The sequence below is a fragment of the Elgaria multicarinata genome, chromosome 22 (genome assembly GCF_023053635.1).
Source record: "Elgaria multicarinata webbii isolate HBS135686 ecotype San Diego chromosome 22, rElgMul1.1.pri, whole genome shotgun sequence".
Lineage (NCBI taxonomy): Eukaryota > Metazoa > Chordata > Lepidosauria > Squamata > Anguidae > Elgaria > Elgaria multicarinata.
The window spans coordinates 2,307,993-2,324,820 of record NC_086192.1 but is presented as its reverse complement, the minus strand read 5'-3'; the positions used below and the strand labels follow the sequence as shown (position 1 = coordinate 2,324,820).

The 16,828-nt window shown below is 46.2% G+C and overlaps 1 protein-coding gene across 1 annotated transcript in view; it reads right to left on the bottom strand.

Moving 5' to 3' along the window:
- CPD (carboxypeptidase D) overlaps positions 1-16,828 on the bottom strand; it is a 37,494-nt gene that overhangs the window by 15,375 nt on the left and 5,291 nt on the right. The window contains exons 3-11 of the mRNA XM_063146687.1: positions 11,631-11,773; positions 9,215-9,384; positions 8,013-8,377; positions 6,864-7,055; positions 5,178-5,345; positions 4,205-4,314; positions 2,653-2,755; positions 1,821-1,963; positions 565-734 (exon numbers count right to left, since the gene is read on the bottom strand). Of these exons, the coding sequence (XP_063002757.1) occupies positions 565-734; positions 1,821-1,963; positions 2,653-2,755; positions 4,205-4,314; positions 5,178-5,345; positions 6,864-7,055; positions 8,013-8,377; positions 9,215-9,384; positions 11,631-11,773 (1,564 nt within the window). The remainder of the gene's footprint in view (positions 1-564; positions 735-1,820; positions 1,964-2,652; positions 2,756-4,204; positions 4,315-5,177; positions 5,346-6,863; positions 7,056-8,012; positions 8,378-9,214; positions 9,385-11,630; positions 11,774-16,828) is intronic.

The window sequence follows — 16,828 nt, the reverse complement described above, 5'->3', positions numbered from 1 at the left end:
TACAGTGACCGTAACTGTATGGAACCAGTGACCTAGGGAAGTGGTGGGCTATCCCACACTAGAGGCCTTCAAGAGGCAGGTGGACAACCATCTGTCAGGGATTCTTTAGGGTGGATTCCTGCATTGAGTAGGGGGTTGGACTGGATGGCCTTATAGGCCCCTTCCAACTCTACGATTCTTTGATTCTATGTATCGGCTCCAGAGCATCTACCTGGGTTTTCAAACCCTAGGAGCTCAGGATGAGTTTCGACACCATATGACAAAGAGAGCTTTTTTAATCCCTGAGACACAAAATCTACTTTGGAGAAAGCCACTTTTGATTACTGCTATGAAGAAACAGGAATTGCTCTGGCAGTGACAACGTTGGGCTGAGTGCGCTGGTCTGAGTCTGTAACACCAAGAGGTGGCGGCAGACAGAACTATCCTGTGATGAGCAAAAGGAAAGTAAGCTCCGTAAGGAGGAGAGTTTATTTAGTCGTCAGCCAACCTAAGAAAGCCAACCTAAGAAAGCAGCTCCAGGTGAAGAGAGGGGGATGTGAGAAACGCAAAAGCCGCAACACTCACCCTCGAGCAGATGCTGTAACTTTGTACATGCCTGGGATCAGCAGGCGCCAATAGTCGCCGCTCTTGTAGGTGGAGACGGGATGATCCACGCTGGCGATACCAATTGTCGCGTTTAAGATGCCCCGTCCATCTTTGGCATCCAACACAAAGCCTTTGATTCCTCGGTGAACCTAGAAGAGGAAAGGGAGGAGGTTGAGATTCCAAAACCAGGCTCAGCCGGCTACTGTGTCCGAACGCACACACAGCTGGTCTTTGTTCTTCCATGTCCAAATCCATCGGGGGGGGGAATGCTCTTTGTAGGTAGGGGGATAGATAAATCCTGCTAAGGTTGTGTTTTTCCTCAAGAAAGTGCCCCCAACTTCAGTGTATGAGAAACCCTTCGCGTCCAGAAGCTTTGGAATAAACAAGAAGCCTTATTTATATGTACGCCTTCTAGCCTGCCCATTCCTAAGCATGGCGGGCAAGTGATTGAAACATTACATATAAGACGGCATAAATAAGAGGTAACGGCTCTTGTACATCTTTGGGATAGTCTCTCCCTCTGGCTCTGAAGAGACTCCTGGAAAAGTCACCAAACCATCAGAATGCTAAGAAGATCCACACAACCACAGTGACGTATAGCCGGAGTGAACTTTCAGATACGCAAGTGAGTTGTGTCTTGCTCATTTCTCTCAAAGATAGCAAGCCAAAAGGGAGAACAGCAGGAGATGCAGCCTGCCGGACAATGAGATTATAAAGGAAAATGCTGCCAAGGACACATTCCCCAGCATGTTTGTGGCATTCTTCAGTATGGGGCAGAGATTAGTTGAGCCTTCCACAACATGGTGCCTTCCAGATGTTCGGGACTACAACACCCAGTAGGCCTGACCACTGGATGTACTGCCTGGGGCTGCTGGGAGTTGTATTTGTAATCTAAAACATCTGGAGGGCCCCAGGATGCGGAAAGCTGGGCTAGTCAGATACTGGCATTGTAGTTTTGCCACAGGGCACCAAACACCAAAAATGCCAGACATAGTAAGGTTAGCTTGGCTTCGAAAATTGTGGAGAGAAGGAACCTCGCTGTTTTCAGTTCTTCATGCCAACAAGCTGCCGAATCAAGGCAAAAGAGACAGTTGCAGCAGGGCTCCTTGCGGCAATAAAACAAGACGAGATGCTTACAACTCGATGCAGAAGCAGCTGGACACAGCTGCGCCGGACAGCACAGCGTTTCTTGCGTCACTGTCCCCTGCCCGCAAAGAGGGCAGCACAAACCTCACCTGTTTGATGAACTGCAACAGAGACCTGCGGTTCTGCTCCCAATACTTGGGCAACTCCTCAGCCTTCGGGTATTTGACACAGCCCAGCTCGATGGTCACTTCAAAGCAATTTGTGTTTAAGTAATTCCAGTCCTGCATGCCACCTGAAACAAGGAGATCAAAAGAGACACCTGAAGCCTCTTGCTTAACAATGGTCTGTGTGGCCAAAGGAACGGCAACTTTTAGCCCAGAATTTAGCACAGAGAACTGGGATTCTAACTGCAGGATGTGGGCCTGAGTCTGGGAGAAAAGAACAAAAGAATAATGTTGTAGGACAGACGAGCAACTTTCCTCAACCTGGTGTCTTCCAGATGTGTTGGAATACCACTTTTAGCTGGCGGGGGGATGCTGGGAGTTGTAGTCCAACACATCGGGAGGGCCCCAGGTTGTGGACAGCTGCCCTAGAATTAGGTAAAAGGCAGCCCAAACTTCAGAGACATGGGGAAATCTGAGCAGGATTATCTTTAATTTAAAAATACTTGTTCCAGTAAACTCTTGTTTGTGTTTGTAAACATAAAACAAATCCACAACGTAAGAGAAGAGCAAATTATTGTTGTAAGCCGCCTTGTGAGGGCTTCTGCCCTGAAAGGCAGCCAAGAAATGTTTTAAATAAATAAATAAATAAGAATGGGGGAAGGTCAGGAAGGGGAGGCAGCAAGGGAAAGTGTAGAACTGCTCTGTTCTAAACATTTACACCCAGGTGTAAGAGTGGCGTAAGCATGATGTAACGGCTTAGCTGTGCACAACCTTTACAAAACAGAAGTCAAGAGGATGCGGCTGCTGGATGCTTTACCTGGGACGTTATACCATCTTGCGCCATTAGTGATGCCATGGGAGAATTTCTCCTCAGGATACATGTCTTCACATGGGTGGCCTCGGAACATCAGCGTGTTCTCCTGAAAGGACAAGGGATGACCAGCTATGAAACCTGGATTTCCCAGCACTGCCAGGTTTAATGCTTAATGTTATATGCTGCACTTGGAGATTCGCACTGCAAAACAAGACGGCATTAAGGTGCGCCTGTTTATGAGCGGCCTTGTTCGTAACGCAGGCTCCTGAATTCAGGTCCTCAAATAGACAAGTCCTATCCTCCAAGCAATTAGCTTATAAAATTTGCATGTCAGCCTTCGACCACAAAGTGGGTTACTCAAGTTACTTTGAAAAAATGAATGACAAATCCGGAGTTTTGTTGTTGTCGATCTTTAAAAATCAGGAGGAGTGATGAACTGCTACATTTTTATCCCAGCTGTCCTCCAAGGCAACATAAAATCCCGCCCCCTTCCCCTGCGACGTTATCCTAACAACCCTTTGAGATAGGTTAGGCTGAAAGTGTCACCCAGGAAGCTGAGTGAGGATTTAAACCAGCCTCCCAGACCTCATTTGACCCTGCCCGCTACACTCTTTTACACTTATTGGTGCAAGTGTATGAGAAAACAGAATTGGGGGCAAGAACTACAGGCAAAGCCATCAGGGCAAACTTTTTCTTCCACAAGTGGAAAAACTCAGACCACAAGGCATTGTGCAAAGAACAAGCCATCTGGAAAGGCCATTTTTATTTCGCTCATATCAAATAATGATCAAATCATATTGCTCTTTCTTCCTCTCCAGATCATGGCTGTGTTCAGACAACATGCTCATCAATGGTGGGATAATAATCCACTCGACAGTTGTTTCTCTAGGGGGTACTCCCCACACAACATGATAATAATCAACCATGGTGTGGATTAGGGCCAGCATTAGTCCATGCTGAGTGGGCTCACTCATCCCCTGCCCTCTCCCCACCCTTAGTCTTCCCGCTAGTATCCCATCAGCCATTGCTGCTGGAAATCTACCCTGCCAGTGCCACCACTTTGACTGCTCTTGCCTTGAGACTCCGTGGCTGACGAAATAACCAAAGGTGGCAGAGGAAATACCCAACAGTGCCCTCCACACAACACGATAACCAATGGTGGTTCAAAGAGCCAATTCTGCACAGTGTTGGTTATTTTGGCCAAATGACGAACTGTTGGTTAAAAAAAACTCCCTCCACACAACACGATAACCCATGATGGGTTAAATAACCAACCGCTGACTATTTAAACCACCATTGGTTAGCGTGTTGTCTGAACCCAGTCTATCTTGGACGTGCAACCTAATAAACAATACAAAGAAAAAACAGGCTGGTATTTCAATATTACCATGAAATAGCATGCTATGCAATATTGTAGAAGCTGAAGATGGCCAATCAAAGTCTTGCAAACACACGCCTATTCCTCATAAGCACCAGATTTCCTTACAAAGAGCTCGATCTCAAAAGCATTTACAAGATTTCAGGATCCCTCAAGGACATTTGGGGGAAACTTTACCTTGGCGTAGGAAAGAGAAAGTTGTTGGAAGACACTGTCATCAGGGGATCGACTGTACTTGGCAATTCCTTGCCGGTTATCGTCGTAGGGGTAGTTCACCACTAAAGAGCCTGCACAGGAGAAAAAAGAAAAACAACTTTTCAGGGTTTAATCTCCATGGAGCAAGTAATCCTAGCACAGAAGGCAGCCGTTTTACTAACACGCCGGAGAAGAAGCTGGTTTTATTTTCCCAGGCTCAAGAATTAGCCACAAGACTAAGCCAGGTAAATAATGACAACAAACAAGTTTTCACGGCAGACAAACCACCTACTGGAATGCATCTAGTTTAAGAGACAGCAAGACAGCGCGCCTGCATGTAACTTGCCCTTAAAAAAACAAGAGGCAGCACAGGGGAAAATGTCCCCTGGACAGTGCACACAAAGAAACAAGAAAGGAAGATCTGAATTCTGAAAGAGCTGTTGAGAAGCTCTGGTGCTGAATGTAATGGTTTCTTTACAGGCTGTGAATTACAGTTGTCCTTGGCCAGCAGTCACAGCTACAGAATTCCGCTTTGAAAGAGAGAGTGCCCTTATTTTGCAGCCGTGGCAGTCAGGCAGCTTAGGGAAGCTTTCCTAGCTGGAAGGCAATTACTAGTAACTCAACAAAATTTGAAGAAACTGTAACGAGGTTTTGCTTAGCCATTTGGGATTCCCCCCACCCCCCCATGTATCATCAACCAAGAAGGCCTCAAAACACAGGGTACAGGAGTAAGAAAAATCCAACCAAGATGCTCTATGAATGCTGCCACTGGACTATTCCTCAGGGCCTTTCGTGCAATGGCCCCTGAGATAAAAGATAAACGTATAGAAGGCACTTAGTGGCCCTTTGCTTAAGCTTTGCCTGAAGGGAGCAGCAGCGCTCCCCCAGGGCAATTCTACCACTAGGATGAAAGTGTGCTGGGTTCTCAGTACAGGCCCGCCTGTGCCCCTCTTACCTCCGTGCAAGTTGGCAGACAGTACAAAGGGGTAGTTCTTCAGCCAGTTCATGACAGCGATCGTCTCTGGCTGCAGCGGGTCGGTGATTTGGAAGAATTGATCGGGGAAGTTCCGATTCAAGTCATAGTTGTTGCTGTTGTTCCTGCCAACAGTCCCCAATGCGTCTCCTGAGGAAAGAGACGCAGCCCTCTGAGTTCACAACCCGTCTGCGGTTCATCGAATTGCACTCCCGAGTTCAGTGGGCAAAGGGGCTGTTCCCTGTATCCCTACTCTGCTCTTCCTCTACCTAACAGAGACAGGAACCGCTAAGTGAAAACTGTTTTCCTTCCATATCAGAGGGTTTACAGGTTCTGTAAAGGCCTGCTCTGTCTCCGCAAGAACAAAACCATTTTCCTCATGCTGCAGCGCTCAAGGCACGTGACTCTTGTCGCCACATAGGGAGAGGCAATGCGGCTTGGGGACAAGCCATTATAAATATCCCCGCCAATCAAACCATCAATCGCACTAGATGGATCTTCAACTAGAAAGGTGCAGTCAAATAAATGAAAGAGCTACTGTTTGGGCATGAAGCCTGTCCTTGTCAAACAGGTCTCTGGCTGTGGACGTGTGACACAGCTGCAAGTCTGCAAGTAGAATGAACTGTTCCCTTGCCACAAGGAGTGGGCTGGCTGCCCTAACGATAGTATTTCAGGGTGTGTGTGTCATTCTCCTTTACCTAACCTCTCTAGTCCCTTGCTCGCATTTTGATGAATATCTGCTCTTCTTCCCATCTGTGCTATCTGCTCCTCTGGTGCTGTTGGCCTCCAGAAAATCAAGAACACATCCTCCGTCTGTTTTTATTTGCTGCTCCCTACAGCGAGTCTAACATGCTGCTGGATCCAGTGATGTTTTAGTCCCTGTGATTTCAACGGGGCCAAAGCCCGATTAACTTAGGGTGCAAAAGTCCTACAGCTCCCAGCATTCCCCAGCCAGCCATGCTACAAGTTGTAGGGCTTTTTCTGTCTAAACATACATAGGATATTAGGGCTTGCTCCTTCCACTGCTATATTTAAATGGCCGGTAAAAACCCAACCCTTTCCCTCTCTTTCTCATGTGCACCTTGCAGACTTCAAGTATGAAGGCACAGACGGCATCATAACCAGGGGGTGGGTATTAGTAGGTACTCCAGAAAGAATTCTTTGAGTATATTAAATGCCAGGAGCTTTTGAGGAAGTAGGCTGCATTAAATCCTTGCACGTTTGTACAGTGTTGGACTGGGACTTGGGAGATCCCGGTTCGAGTTCCCATTCAGCCAGGAAGCTCATTGAGTGATTTTGGGCCAGTCATTGACCAGTCACAGGGTTGTTGTGAGCATAACATGGAGAGGAGGAAGGCCATGTAAGCCATTTTGGGTTCCTTGGAGGAAAAACAGTGAGATATAAATCAAATAAAATACATAATAAATAAATATAAAGAAAAGGAGACAAATGGAATACATTGCATTAGGGACTGGTTTAGGAGAATGAAAGGATACAAGAAAGATGAGAAGAGAAATTCTGATACAGTAGAGCAAAAAAGAAAGCGGATTCAGCATGCAGGTTGTGGTTAAAAACTAGGTCATGGGATGTGAAGAAGCTGACGACTTGACTCAGAAAAGTCTTCCCAAAGCCCCTGGTGGAAGCATGAACCAAGAGAACTCATAGTACCTTCTTGGGATTTTTCATAGCCATCGGGGTTCATGGATGGCATGATGTGAATCCGCGTCTTCTGGACCAAGTCGGTTACTTCAGGATCGGTGCCGTAGTTCTTGCAGAGGTACTCGATGAGGTTCAGGAGCAGCTCCCTGCCCACCACTTCGTTGCCGTGCATGTTCCCGATGTACTTGAACTCCGGCTCACCTGGATGGAGAACCAAAAATCGAAGTGTTCAACTGAGCTGTCTCAGGATGAGGCATCGCAGCTGGGAAACCTCAAGTCTTGCAAATTCAAGAACGTGAAAACACACAGTGAGGGAGGGAGGGAGGGAGGGAGGGAGGGAGAGGGAGAGAGAGAGAGAGAGAGAGAGAGAGGCATGCAAGAAGGATGCTTTAGGGTGGATTCCTGCATTGAGCAGGAGGTTGGACTCGATGGCCTTGTAGGCCCCTTCCAACTCTGCTATTCTATGATTCTATGAAGTAATCATAAAGCTTCAGCTAGTCCCTTCCTTGGCAGCAGGCAACACGTAACCAAACTGTTCATGGATAAACCAGCAAACGGATCCGGGCCTCTACTCACCTGAGGCTTCCTACAGGTAATACTTTGCATTTAGCGAGAGAACGGAAAAAGGAGGGCACCACTGAAAATAGACAGAGCAGCAAAACAGGAGGAAAGGCTCAAGGGGAACCAGCTACACAGGATTTGAGAAAGAGGTCGAAGGAAATGGGAAGATCTTTTTGTCGAGTGCTTGACGTTACGTTGTATGATATACGAACAAGAAGATGAATGAAAAATCATGAGAATTAAAGCAAATGGGACTGAACGTGGACGACCAGTCCTCCCAGCATGGAATCAGTCTGCGGTGTACAGATGACGGGAGCTAAATGTTTAGGGCTACTGCCTGCAGTGTTTTCTGTAGGAGCAACCGTATGAATGAGCCTCCTCCTGCGCCACGATATTAAAAAATACAGCCTAGCTAAATGCCTTCACTTGTACTTTCAGCGAGAGAGCCTGGAGCTTCTGCTGCTATTTCACTCATGCCAGCGGTTCTTCAGTGGCTGCCCCCTCCCCATCGAAGGCACTGGTGGGCTTTCTGCTCCAAAGCTTCCTCTACGACACGAGCATGGAAGCAGGAGGTGAGACGTGTGCTAAAGACGTTACCTGCTTCGTGGATGCTTGGATTATCTGATATCTCCATCGCGTACAGCTCTCTCTGCTCCACCGACTTGCCCACCGAGTAGAGGCGAGTGATGTTTGGGTATTCGGTGGCGTATTTCCTCAGGAAGATCCCCATGTCGGGGAAGTGGTGATGGCGGAAATCCTCCGGCTGGATCACCGGGTGGGCAGGGATCGCTACGTCGGCAGTGGTCATATTCGTAGCATTGGTGACAGGGTCTGTGACAGCTACCGGCGTGTCCTGAGTGGGGTCGGAGGCTGGCACTGTTATCGTTGGTTGTAAGGAGAAGTCCACTACGGTGGCGTTCCCCTCTTTCACGTCAACGTTCTCTATGGTGACTGGCAGGTAGCTGAAGGGTGGGAGAACAGGCAAGAAGCTACCTTCAGTTTGAAGTTATCTCAGCCCGGCCTGGGAGAAGACTAAATAATGGCAACCTAAATTCCATTACCACATGGTACAAAGATGGAAAAGTGCCAAAAAGGTAGCTTTTCTATTGACCCTACCCAGGAAAATCTTTCCATCACCACAAAGAAGAGAGCACAGGGGTAAAGATGCCCTCCCTCCCAAACATAACTACTTTAAGACTGCAACTTTATGCACGGGCTTACTAGAAACAAAGCCCACTTGGACACAGCGGGACTTGCTAACAAGTAAACACACTTGTGCTGTTAAGTCACATACGTAGCGATTTTACCCTGCAAAGTATTTATCTTTCGTTCATTTTCAGCGTTGTTCCCATTCCACAGATGGGAAACTGAGGCCGAAAGAGGACAACTTGCCCGGAGTCTGCTGAGTGAGTTTTCCCATGTCCAACTGGAGATCTGAACTCAAAGCCCTACTCTGTTCGCTCGGCAGCAACAGCTTCCCATCAGACCTGAGGAATAGCAGCTCTGAAACCTTCTCCGCCATTACTTTAACAAAGCAGCGCTAAGGGTAGGGATAATACTCCATGATCATGGCACTGAACAAGTTAAGATGCTCCCACCCCGTTCTTGCCCTTGTGCATGCCCTATCTGACGCTTGTGCTTGCATACGCAGGGTGAGCGAGTGGCAGCTCCTGCTTTGTCCTTGGCAAAACGAGGCCAGGCAGCAAGAACGGCTTCTACTGTCTCAGGAAAGCAGCTTCCAGCTAGAAGCAGCTGCGCCAAGACAAAGGACACATCCGTGCCTGCACCAAAGACTTTACCCCATGACGGCGGCTGTGATGTTGTAGGTGCCCGGCACCAACAGCCTGTGATAGTCGCCAAACTGGCCGGTTGTGACGTTGTGAGAGATGCCAGCCACAGCGATGGTCGTGTTCTCCAAGCCAGCCCCAGTGACCGAATCCCGCACAAATCCTTTCACCCCCATGTGGACCTGCAGAGATTTAAACATGAAGTAGATTAAAGACGATGGCTGCATTTTTTCCTCTCCGCAATAAGCAGCTGCTAATTTCTTGCTAAGAGTGCTTTACAAACACCAAGTCACTACCCCCAAGAAAGGTAGATATTGCACTATTAGGCTGGCAGGCAAACGATCTCTGTTTTATCCTGGTTGTGCTTTTATAACGTGCTTTGATATTGTGTTTTCAGGTTGTGGTTTGTTTTATACATTGAATTGTACTTGATGGTTTTAATTTTTGTGAACCACCCAGAAAGCTTCAGCTCTTGGGCACTATAGAAATGCAATTAATAAATAAATAAGTTTATTTTTAAAAAGTTAGACAGAAAGGAAATCTGGCAGTGACATACATAATATGACCTTCTCCAGCCTGGTGCCCTGTAGATGAGTTGGACTGCAACTCCCATAATTCCAAGCTAGCGTGGCCTTTAGGCCAATCACTGACTCTCAACCTAACCTGCCTCACACGGTTGTTGCAAGGATAAAACAGAGAGGAAGAGGATTGTGTCGGCCACCTTAGGCTCCCTGGAGAAAAACGCACGACTCAAATGTAATAAAGAAGGCATCAGGCTGGAAAAGGCTGGCCCCAGAGCCAGCCTACCAAATTCTAAAAAGCACCAAGCCCAGCCGCACCTCCATTGGGTCGACAGAATCAGAGGCTGGTACATAACTCAGCAATACACCTGTGCTTTTCTGAATTGCACTCTATGACCCAAATTACATAATGTTTAGTAGGACAGACAGAAAGCACATCTCTGTCAGTCTTTCGGTTGGCCTGAAAATGTGAGACGCTGCTGCAGACTAGTCAACGATGCTTGCAGCTTTCCTGTTTCTTTTTCTGCGTTCCGAGAGAACACATCTGTCCCACACGGCCCTCTGCTGCAACAGAACAGAGGCTGCCATTCAGCCCTGCAACAAAAGAAATATGACGGAAGAATTCCGTAAAGGAACAGCAGAAGGCACTTTTTATCATCCTTGTAAAGGGCAATAATTCCAGGGGTCGTTGTGCTCGCTTCTCTCTCAAAATGGATGCTGAAATAAGGCTGATACGGCATGGGAATATTAGACGAGCCCTGTCTATTTTCAAGGAACACATCGCTCATGCAAAGGAGAAACTATTTCAAACAGCATCGCACCTTCAGCACAGTGGCTGCTACAGTTGCGAACTTAGTCATCGGAAGCTGCTTTGTACTGAGTGAGACCCTTAGTCCTTCCATCCCAGTATTTTTGGTACTGACTGGCAGCAGCTCACTAGGGTTTCAGGCAGGGTTTTCCGGCCCTACCTGGAGATGCCGGGGACTGAATCTGGGACCTTCTGCCTGCAAAGCAGAAGCTCCATTGCAATTGGCAGGTGCAAGACAGAAAGACGATACAGGCCGAGGGACATCATGACTGGTATACAGGGGGCCTGGGCTTAATTAGTGAATGTCTCTGGCTTATGTCATCTCCCCCTTTTAAAATAATGTTTATTTTTGCAATTAGGAGCAGGAACAAAATTAAACACGCATCAATGATGTTTCCTTCTCTTTAAATGCCATCCAAAGGTTACATTGCCTCAATCATGTGTCTGTTTATTTCATTTGTTATTCATCATTTCAAGCTCTGGGTTGCTGTAATTTTATTTTTTTTGTCCTTTTGAAGACAGTAAGAACATTTTTATAAACACGGTCCAATTTATGAGTCAGAAGAGCCCGACGAGCAGTTGAAATTCTGGCACACTCCAAACCGATAGGAAAACAGCGCCGGGGCTGGGTGGGTGGGGGAAGCACCCCAAAGTATGAGTGAGGTCCTAACCTTCCAACACAACTGACTGATCGAAGCATTTACCATCTCAGTCTTCCTGTCACGCACCTAAATGCTCCATTGACACAACCTACAGGGCTCAAAACAGGGGTGCAGAACTTCAGGCAGGGAGGGGGGTAAACCTCCCTACGGTCAAATCCAGGCCTCCTGGGGGTCCAGAAGGCCACAACCAGACTTCACTCCTTTTCCTCCAGCTGCCAATTGTTTGGTTCCCCACTCCCTTCTAATTGTCTCACCAAAGATGTAATGACTGTCAGTAAGAGCATTAAGCTAAAAATTGCTGGTATTCTGGCCCTGCCCTGTTGCCTTTGGCCCCACCCACCACTGGAGGTCAGGGCCCTCCCCTAAAGAACCGCTGAAACAGAATTTCTGCCCTGGAGCTGAGGAAGGGTCGTCACCCCTAATCAAGGAGGCCTTACTTTTTCAATGAAGGTGAGAAGAGATTCCCGGTTATTCTCCCATTCCTGCTCGAGCTGGGAAGCTGGAGGGTATTTGCAGCACGAAAGCTCAAAGGTGACCTCAAAGCAGTTGGCCCAGACATAGTTATAGTCCTGCATGCCACCTAAGGGATTTAAAGGGAAGGAAGATGAAATAATTGGACGGCTACTGCTCAGGGGGCCTCTCTGCATCAGCAGAATCTCTTCACATCATCGCAGTTCTCAACAAGCGGGGATAACTCATTTATCCAAGCAAGAGGAGAGGAAGAGAGGAAATTAAGTCAGCAAGGATATCAGGACCATTACCCTTAAATGGGGAGCAAAGGGTTCATGAACGATGACACCTTTAAAAGGCAAAGGTTTCTTGGAAAATATCCGCTTTCTGTAAGAGAAATAGTCAGAATTGTGAACATCAGCAAAGTTTCGTATTTGGCACCTCAGAATGCTGAGAAGAGCAGCCACACTCTTTCAGAACGTCTAGACGAAAGGAACCCAGCATAACCATCACCACACAGTCTCTCTCTCTCTCTCTTCCGGGGAGTCAAAAGCATTTTTGCATCTTTGTGGAGAGATTTTTTATCTGATGGGTTCCTCTTCAGTCTTCTTGGCTTTCAAAAGAGCAACATTTGGTCACTGGCACAGGATATGGGAGTGTCCCAAAACACATTGACCAGATCAGAGGAGACCTATATACCACTGTCTGAATGCCTAAGTAAACTTATGTGGGTTTTAGTACCACAGTGACAAAAGCTTTTTGTTGTTTGTAACACATCCCCATGCTCTGCAAACGACTCGTTTTTATAGAAGCAAGGCATTGCTTTGGAAGATCACACTCCACAGAAAGAATGCTGGACTAGATGGACCCTCGGTCTAATCCAGCAGGAATCTTCTTCGGTTCTTATATCAGCCTTCCCTAACCTAGCTCCCTCCAGATGTATTGGGCTACAATTCCCAGTTTGCTGGCTGGGGGAAGCTGGGGGAGTTAGCCCAACACATCTGGAAGGCCCTAGGTTGAGAAAGCCTGCTCCATATTTATATCCCACCTTTCCTCTCCCCTCACCGCCCATTTTTATCCTCACAACAACCATGTGAAGTAGATTAGGCAACAAGAAAACATCACTGGCCCAGTAATCTTCCTGGCTGAGTGAGATTTGAACTCGGGGCACCCCAATCCTAGTCCAACACTCTAACCATGCTGGCTCTTAAGGTTAGCATTCTACTTATTCACTGGTTAAGTGACAGGTTTGAGAAAGCTTGGCGGGGGAGAAAGCGAGAGAAAGCATCAGATTTAACTGATCATTCATAGCTGTTTCTCTTGAAAGCTTTTCACCCCGCCTGCTTGCTCTATTTCAGCAGCTGCACACTGAAATGAAAGAGCAGGATTGTGTGGCGCTTAAGGTGAGAAAAAAATGAATTAAGGAAGTTAAGAACAAAGGGACTAGCCTGAGCCGTCTTTCCAGTTATCTGGAAAACTATACCAACAGGCTGCTTATTTTCAGACGCACCCCAATCCGTTTCCTTTACACCACACTTGCAGCAGAGACCTCTGGTTGACAGGCACCGCTTACACTTCCTGTTTCCCACATATGAGAAAGTGTTTCAACACCACTGAAGCCATGCAAACAACACAATCCTATCCATGTCTACGTAGAAGTAAATCCTCCTGAATTCACTGGGACGTTCTCCCCAGGTAAGTGTGCACAGGACTGCAGCCGAAAGCAGATGAAGTACATGCACATAGACAATTTCCATCTCCAGACAGAAAGTGCCTAGCTCTCATGCAGCTCGCTCTCTAGATATCAAAGCAGGCGCCCTCTCAGCAAAAGGCTCCTCTGTGAAAACAGCCCCCATTCTGGAGTGACACCACGTTCTCAGCCACAGTCCTTAGACAGCAGCCTCAGCTGTTGTGAAGTTGGCTCATTAGTGAACGTTTACTAGATCGCACCAATTAAGAAAGGAGCAGGGGAGATCTCTCTTCCTTTTCAGGTTCAACAGTGAACTATAGTTAATGTTATATCTGTGCCGATTTTAATGCTAACCAAGAGTTAAGAACATAAGAAGAGCCCTGCTGGATCAGACCAAGGGTCCATCCAGTTCAGTGCTCTGTTCACACTGTGGTCAACCAGCTGTCAACCAGCGACCCACAAAGCAGGACATGGTTAGCTTGGTTCAGAACCATGGTTAGCAATCAGGCAGAGTTTACCTCCGCATTGTGCATTAACCATAGACAATGCTTCCCATTCAACAAGAGCAAAGAACTGCTTTTGTTGAAGAAACGTGCGTCTCAAACTCTCCAAAAAGCGTTAGAGATGGCTTATGGAAAACGTAAACAGTAAGCACAATCAAAAGCAAGATAAAGCCGCCCACAGTACAAATAATCATACAAAATTAAAACAGCACAGCAGTGGAATAAACAGCCTAATCAAAACCCAGCTCCATTTTAACATTTTATGCCACAATGCTGAAAGAATTTTAGCCACAATTCGAAGGAGCACCTATTAAACACACACACACACACACATACACACACGTAAATATAGAATTAAAAACGCCTGGATGAACAAAAACATTTGCACCTGGTGCCAAAATTTTGCACGGGCAGGTGCCAGGAATACAGAACCTGGAAGGGCATTCCATTAGATAGGGCCCATGACTCAGTCACCAATTGCCTGACTTTAACAACACAAAAAGAACTTCACCTTAAAACCGGATAGGTTTGGATGGGGGAACATGCGGTCCCTGAGATAATCACTGCTTAAAAATTACCCTCAATTCAAGCAGGCAATGCATAGGAGATGTACATGTAAACTAAGAAGTTACACCAACCGAAACAGCTGAGCTAAGGAGGCCAATATTTTGACAAACAAAAAAGTCACAGGCTGATAATTTCTATTTTCCTGCTATGTAATAGAGGAACTTTGATAGCTGCTTATCTAGAGTCCATATTGCTGCTCCATATCCTTCATGGGCCATTATTGGGTAAACTTGCTACAGTTATGTTTCTCTCTCCCCACCACAACGAAAGATAATGAGAGTAAACTTGCACGGCTACTTTCTCAAGCTGAGTTATCAGTTGTTGAGGAGTTCAAAAGCTAGTTCTGCTTGTGTAAGGAAAAATCCTTATCAGTATAACTAAAAAGAGTAATGCAGCTTTTACTTCTACAAACATTCTACCATGCTACAAAAAGCAAATTTGCAGAATTACAAAGGACATACAGATATATATTTTTAAAAAAAATGGGCTGGGCTGCATATGCAGTAAATACTAATGTTTGTCATACAGCATTCACCAAGTAAGGGCACAATCCTATGCATGTTTAGGCAGAGAAAATATCCTGCAACTCCCAGCATTCACTAGCCTGCATATTTCAGTCTAAACATGCAGAGGATTGTGCTCTAAATCCTCCCTTAATCTGAAATTCCCAGAAACTTGCTGTATTATGTTACAACAACAACAAAGACCTGTAGAAACATTTCTTATGCACATTTACTTGCGAGGAAATATAATTGAATTAGCTCACTTCAGAGCAAAAGATGGATACACTCAGGCTGTAAAACGGTGTTCGCTTTTATAGCTTCAGGGTTCTGGGAAGTAGGACTACTGTATACTTCTGGCTTGTAATTACTGGATAATTTTTCTTCTCTTCCCTTCTCATCCCCTTTTCCTTGTGTGCTGTGCCTTTTTAGGTTGATAGCCTACGGACAGGGAACACTGTTGTACTGAGTGCATGTTAAGCCTATCCTGCCTATCTCACCTCTCTCATCTCACACTATTGCCCCGCTCGTGCTCTTCGCTCCTCTGATGCCATGCTTCTCGCCTGCCCAAGGACCTCCACTTCCCTTACTCGGCTTCGTCCTTTTTCCTCTGCTGCCCCTCATGCCTGGAACGCTCTTCCAGAACACTTGAGAACTACCAACTCAATCACAGCTTTTAAAACTCAGCTAAAAACTTTTCTTTTCCCTATAGCTTTTAAACTTTGAGTTTGTTCTGACTCTATACTGTTAGCTTCACCCTACCCGGTGCCTGTTTACACTTCCCCGTGCCTGTTTGCATTCTCTTTCCCTCCTTATTGTTTACTACAACTTTATTAGATTGTAAGCCTATGCGGCAGGGTCTTGCTATTTACTGTGTGGTCTGTGCAGCACCATGTACATCGATGGTGCTATATAAATAAATAATAATAATAATAATAAAAGCCATTCCTGGAGTCTTTTTGGCTCAGAAGAGGGATAAAAATACTTTAAATACCAAACTGCATTGTCTACAATTAACATACAGCACCACCATGAGAAATGAAATTAGAGGGAGCAAAGCTCAGCCAGAAGGCATACAAGAGCACAGCCAGACTGCAAACGTCTGCTACAGCGACTCAAGAATTGCCAATGTGCTTCTTGATGGCAAGAAAGTTACACTGGTTGAACTGTTTGATTGTTTTACCATACGGAATCCCTCAGACTTTGAAACTGCACTGCCTTCCTACAGTGAGGATATTGTTGTGGGTGAACCTGTATTCTACCCAATAGAGCGGATGAGCAAAACTTGCCACAGTGAAGTCATTCAGGATATCCTGGTTCAAATGATGCTGGATAAGATTTCACAAGCATTGTCTTATTCAGACACCTTGTATATCAAACATAGCGATCATCGCTGATATAGTAAGCCCAGAGCTTACACCACCATTTGGGTGTGTCTCTAGCAGGGAGAGAGAGAGAGAGAGAGAGAGAAGGAAGTTGCAGGAAAAGCAGTTGGTAAAGCTGGGCATTTGGCCAGTCAAAAAAAGGTCCAAAGCCATGCAAACTACGCAAACTTTCTTGAAAGTATTTTCTTTAAAAAAGTATATACAGTTTTGTAATCCTGGAGGCAGGGTCTAGAATCTAATAGACACAGTACACAAGGGGAATAGGGTAGGAACTGAACAGAAGAACAAACATATTTAGGCACCACTTTCCATGAAATTACAACAAATTCCAAGTCAACATGCTTAGGAGGACCCAGCATGAGAATTACAGACAAATTCAAAATTCTGACGGGCAAACACACAACACAAAGAAGCTTCATATCCAACGTAGTAGGGGCAGCTACGCCCCTCAATCTATGTCAGGGTGCGCAGCTTCTGCGAGTCAAGGGGCACGCTTTACTCCCCCAGAACCCAGTGGAACTTCACCCCACATATACTACT